Source organism: Fragaria vesca, linkage group LG3, assembly GCF_000184155.1.
Source record: "Fragaria vesca subsp. vesca linkage group LG3, FraVesHawaii_1.0, whole genome shotgun sequence".
Classification (NCBI taxonomy): Eukaryota; Viridiplantae; Streptophyta; class Magnoliopsida; order Rosales; family Rosaceae; genus Fragaria; species Fragaria vesca.
In genome coordinates this window covers 24764272-24770111 of record NC_020493.1, presented here as the reverse complement: position 1 = coordinate 24770111, position 5840 = coordinate 24764272, and the positions used below count along the sequence as shown (strand labels likewise).

General features: G+C 33.8%; 1 protein-coding gene across 1 annotated transcript in view; it reads right to left on the bottom strand.

The window, feature by feature from the left end:
• Positions 1-2650: 2650 nt before the first annotated feature.
• Positions 2651-5840, bottom strand: part of LOC101303501 (agamous-like MADS-box protein AGL18-like) — a 3832-nt gene continuing 642 nt past the window's right edge. The window contains exons 2-5 of the mRNA XM_004296172.1: positions 4447-4549; positions 3786-3865; positions 3153-3503; positions 2651-2759 (exon numbers count right to left, since the gene is read on the bottom strand). Of these exons, the coding sequence (XP_004296220.1) occupies positions 2651-2759; positions 3153-3503; positions 3786-3865; positions 4447-4549 (643 nt within the window). The remainder of the gene's footprint in view (positions 2760-3152; positions 3504-3785; positions 3866-4446; positions 4550-5840) is intronic.

The window sequence follows — 5840 nt, the reverse complement described above, 5'->3', positions numbered from 1 at the left end:
ATTTCTTCATGTTTATATTTAAAGCTGATTACACTTTTATTTACACGTACCTTAATTTTGTTTGAGTATTTGACTCCCTATCGTTTTAAATTTTATTTGACACGATTCTTTTTTATTACCTTAATCTTATTAGTACTCATATCTGTGACTGTATAACAGTTTATGAAGCTATTTTTCATTCATAACCAAGTTATAGCTATTTTCATAATCATTTAATATATAAATAATGAGTTAATGAAAATGATCTTTATCTATTTATTTGTTTTAACGACCATTTACTATAGGGCCACAAAATGCTCTTCGCCTATAGCCTCCACACACACAAGGCCGGCCCTGCCCCCACATGACAAGGGTGGGTAGCGAACCACGAACTTACACTGGTTCTAGTTCCAATCAATATGTTGTTGATAGAGTAGTTCGTGTGATTAATATACTTGAGCGGTGGAGCCTGTAATATTGGTTCCAGAAACCTTGGGATGAAAGTTTTACACGCACATATGATGATATGAACTCAATGCCGGGCTAGCGTTGATGAATCCCTCAGCTGCATTGATAAGTTGACAAAAACAAAAACAAAACAAAACAAAATCTTACCTAGACTCCTCCTTGGTACAACTCCATCACCAACCTATCTTTATCTTTGATGAAGAGACGTATGTGAAGTCCAATATCACCCGATATATATCTAGGGTTGTGAAATCCATACGCCCTAAATTGAAATCCACACACCTTTTTTTCTTTTTTGGTGACTTAAATTTTGTCTTTTAGTGACTTAAACTTTGTCTTTTGTGAATGCGTTAACCAAAACAAATTTAAAAAGGTGTGGATTTCCGATAACAAAACCGCATAGGGAGGGCACAAAAAACCAATCACCATGTCAAACTCATGGTCTGATCTTGTTCCAGGTGATATCTTCTCTCTAATTGCTGAACATCTTTCGTTTAAGGACCTAGTTCGCCTTACTCTGATATGCAAGACTTGGCGACCGGTCGTTCTTGAAGCTATTCAACACCATCCCCTTATGTGTTTGCCATGGCTAACTAATTCGCATGATCCTTGGAATAGTACGATGCGCATTGGACCAATCTTCAACAATATGTCGACCAAACAAACTTACCACTCTCTTAAAGAAACGGTTGTGAGTAAAGAGGTAAAACAACTAGATTCTGCTTGCGTTTGTGCTTTGAGATATGGATACGTATCCGAAGATCCAAGGATTTGAAAATGAATGTGTAACTAGGGTTATATTCACTCCGGATTGTGTTATCTTTGTTGTATCTGAAAGACGTACTAGTGATATTCGTAATCGGAGTACAATCTCCAACGTAAAAACTTGTAGTCTCAAAGATGGAAGATGGAATACAGCTCATATAATTGGTCTTACTGATGCTGGTATTGGTGATGTAGTCTGTATTGATGGTGTTTTACGTACATTGCCTTTATTATAATGAGATTGATGGTTCGTTCATGATCAAATTGCTTACCTTCAATGTCACATATGAATGTTGGAGTACTGTGAAGAACAACTACAGAATAGCTACCACCAACACCGCAGTTAAAGAATGGAGACTAAAAGAGCGAGAGTACAAACGTGACGGCAAGTTTTATAGCTTGGTTAAGTTGACTGATGGGGGAGCTGTTATTAGTGATCAGGTATCCAAGTTGGGAGCATTATACTCCTACTGATCTTAACAAAAGTTATTGGCAAGTTTATCGACTTGATCTGGCCGAATATAGATGGACTCGACTCACTTGAGTTCACGGATTGCGAAATCAAGTATTATTGATGAATGAGCAGGAATTTCGAGATGATAGGTGTAAGCAGTGGTCAGCATTGGCAGTTCCAACAGTAGGAGAGGCTAGGAAATTTGCAAACATGATAGTTGTTGTTGAAGGGAAGCGATGCCTGTGTTTTACCTGCAACACTGAAGGCCATTGGATATATCAAGAAACTTACTTACCCTATGGACAAGGACAAAGGATACTACAGTTGGATTGAACGCCCAATGTGAGGACTGAAGAGACTATGTTGCCTGTCGATGCAGACATATTTTGAGTGGCTTTCTGAGTTTCTGATCGATAACCTTTGTTACAAAAGTTTTACTTGCTTTGATATTCTTTTAGGTGAAACTGTAACATCAAGAATTAAACGAGGTTTAGCTTTTTCTTTGGATGTAGTTAATTGCAAGTTTGCAACCGTTGTGGTTATTTATAGATAATATCATTATCGTTTTCGTAGCCTCTTATGTATTTGTTTCTATGTCTCACTCTTGATCAGTTGACTTGCTTGTAATTAAATTGAGGACATCTTTTCGATCAAATTGAAACACCCGAATCTGTCTCTGTTTTACATATATATATACATATATGTGCTCTATCTCTTGAAAAAGTTTGAAGGATGCTGCCATCAAGGAAAAAAAAACTAATTCAAATACCTTTAGTAATAAATAAATTTCATCCGGACTCGATCGGATAATCCCACGGATAAGTTGGTAAAAGTAATTCCTAAGTGCAAAGCAAAACTGTGGTTTCATCTGCATTGAATGTCTACGATTGGAAAGAAAATGTAACGAGAATCAAAAGTAATTAACATCAATGTCTAACTGATCGACAACTAATAAGAAATTCTCAATTTTGAGAACTCTTCAAATCAGTCTGAGACTACTTGACTTCCAGAATCATTAGAATTGGGGCGATTGCTAGCTTCTTTTCTCTTGTTTAGACCAACACTTGGACGATGACAACCTGAGAAATTAAACCTGAACAAATGTTAATAGATATTTTTAATTCCAATTCTAAATGTAGAGCTGCGTGGCTATGGCTATTCATGGATGTGACTAAGACCTAAATTTTTCATTAAAAGATAAAAGGATTTGACCAATAACAACCTGACTAAAATCAAATTTGTTTCCTCCTGAAATTATAAATGCAGAAAATTATTGTACCCCCATTGTAACTATAGTTTTCAAAATTTATATTGACCAAGATGTATAAGTAAACGAGTGACAAATCCTCAAAAACATGTGAAAGATTTCTCTTTCTAAACAAATTTCTTCAATCAATGATTATTACGAGCAAGATTATCTATATAAACATATGTAATATTTTCTTTTAGATATGTATATATATATATATAATAAGATTATACGTACCCTAATTGCAAAGAAGTGTTTGAATGCTCGTCACTTTCGTTTTCAGAGGCAGTTGAACAATTGGAAATGGCTTTTGATGAGTTTGTATAGTATAAAAGCCTCTTCTTAGGAGGATGGGATTCAATGATAGACGGGTGCACATGGTTTTGCTTTCTCAGTTCCTCTATCTCTCTTTCCAAATTCTCAATCTTTTGCATAGCCATTTCATGCTCCTTCATAGTCTTTTGTTTCTCCTCCCAGAGTTTTTCCTCCTTCTTGTTCTTAACAGCTAATTCCCCTTCGATTTGTTGTTTCTCCAACTCACATAGATCATTTATGCTCAACCCATCTAGTTTCTGACCCTTCATCCGACTGTATATACAAATAGAAATAAAATAACAAGATTATTAATGAATAGACTGAAACACAATTCACACTTAAAAAACATATGGCAATGATAAAAAATATCAACTTCTTCTCGACCCGCATGTCAGCTCACACACATGAAATAATATCTAAAATGACTTTAGAGCAACAAAGATATACATAAGGATCCTATGATAAATATAAATATGGCATCGATATTGTTAAACTACCAAAACTAAAGAAATGATCACAATAGTCTATTAAACATCACACTAACTAATTGATTACCAGAGTTCCAGCTGTAATACTTCAATCTTTTGTTGCATTGCTTCAAATTTTTTCAGTGCACTTGAATCAAATTTCAGCTCCTGCTTTAGGTCAAAAAATCAAAAAACATGCAATTAAGATAATAACTAATTCACAAAATAACCATTTGAGTGACATATGAGGATCGGTGAATGAATATTAAGTCTCCATTTGTTTTGATTCGTCATTGCGTATTCTATGACTATGACTGCTAACAAGAAAAGAGATATAAGAAACGAAGTAACAAAAATGTAGTGCAGCAGTTTTTCTCCAACAAAAACGTTGGAGGATATCTAATTTCCTCCTTGGCCCTTAATCAAAAAAGTTACGTATGAGTAACATAGTTACTGTATGTGGAGTTGAATGTTACACGTGATTAATTATATTTCGACATATTATGTAAGATCATTACATATCTTATTGAAATTGGTAACTGAAGTCCGGTAATATTAATTTGTCCATAGTTAAGTGAGTGAACTATGAAACACCTAGATATATGTTTGGAATTTAAAATATAGGGTAACTATCCTAGAAACTCACATGTCTCTAAATTTCTAAATAATATGTAACTTAAGAGTGTTAAGGTATTTAATTTGAAATTGAAAATGGTAGTGGCCATATCAATTCCTTTAGTTGCACATACCTCTTTAACAAATTCATGGGGGAGCTCTTCTAAACAGTACTCTAATTGGGGGACGTCCTGCTTGTTTGAAAAATTGTGATACCTTGAGAGAATCTTCTCCATGCTACAGAATGCAAGTGAAAGAAAAAATGTAAATAGAAATCTAAAACATAATATATATATATATACACACACATTATGTATATATATATGTGCTATTAATGAACTATATAGTAATGTTTGATTATATCATTTCTGAAAAATTAATAACTATAACATTTAGGTCTTTCACCTTCACAATTCACATGAGCAGCACATTTCCGCGTCAATAATTTACCTAACGATTTATACAAAAGAAAACAAACAATTTGATTGACCAAATCAACCATGTTTTGCTACAATAAGGTTTCAACAAATGTCGAATTACCTATTACAGGAAAGCTTGTCAACTTTATATTTGATTTATCATCTTCAATCTAACTTTTTCACTTTCGGTTAACTTTCTAAAGTATCAAAAGTAATTTCGCTTCTAAAACCTGGGTCCAATTTTTCCGAAACAAACACAGTCAATGAAAAAAAAATTAAAATTCACATATAAATAAAAACAACGCAAAAAGCACCAGCAACAACATAATCTCTCCTTTTATGCTCCTCCATAAATAATTGGAAAATTTTTACTTACTGCCAAAGCATGCATTTCCTTTCCACCAAAGACAATTCCAAAACAGTTTTTCATATTTTCATATTAGTGTTGGTCAATCATTAATCCCCTAATTCTTTTCATTGAAAGTGACTAGGAACTCGTACAAGGAGAAGAAAAATGAACTGACCTAAGACATGACAAGAAAGTAATTATAGACCAACCGAAAATTCTTCTTAGTTAAATAGAGTGAGAACAATTAGATTCAGAGATGAACATGCGTTTATAATCATCTAAACATCCGGTTTAATCATCCTTCATACCGTAGAAGATCTTAAAGAAAAGAGCAGTGTTACATGAATTGGGGTTCGCTAGAATATATATGGAGGGTACACGATATAGATATATACATTATTATAAAAAAAAACAAAAACAAATTATCAGTAAGTTTATAAATTATCTATTCTAAATAAACAACTATATATATATCTGATGATAATTAATATATAATAACTAAAAAAGCTGATTTTTTTTTTGGTATGTAGAAAGCTGATTTATTTTCGTTTTGGAATAAGAACTTTTAGTCTTCTATTTATGTATAATCACTATTTCTGGGCAGCCCAAACTTTCTGACGACCAAAACCTAGCCTCTTCCCAAAGAGTCTGACTAAGCCGCCATTACCAAGTCACCATGAGAAGACGGACTAAGGGGAGTAAGCGCGATGAGAGAGAGAGAGAGAGAGAGAGAGAGAGAGAGAGAGAGAGAGAGAGAGAG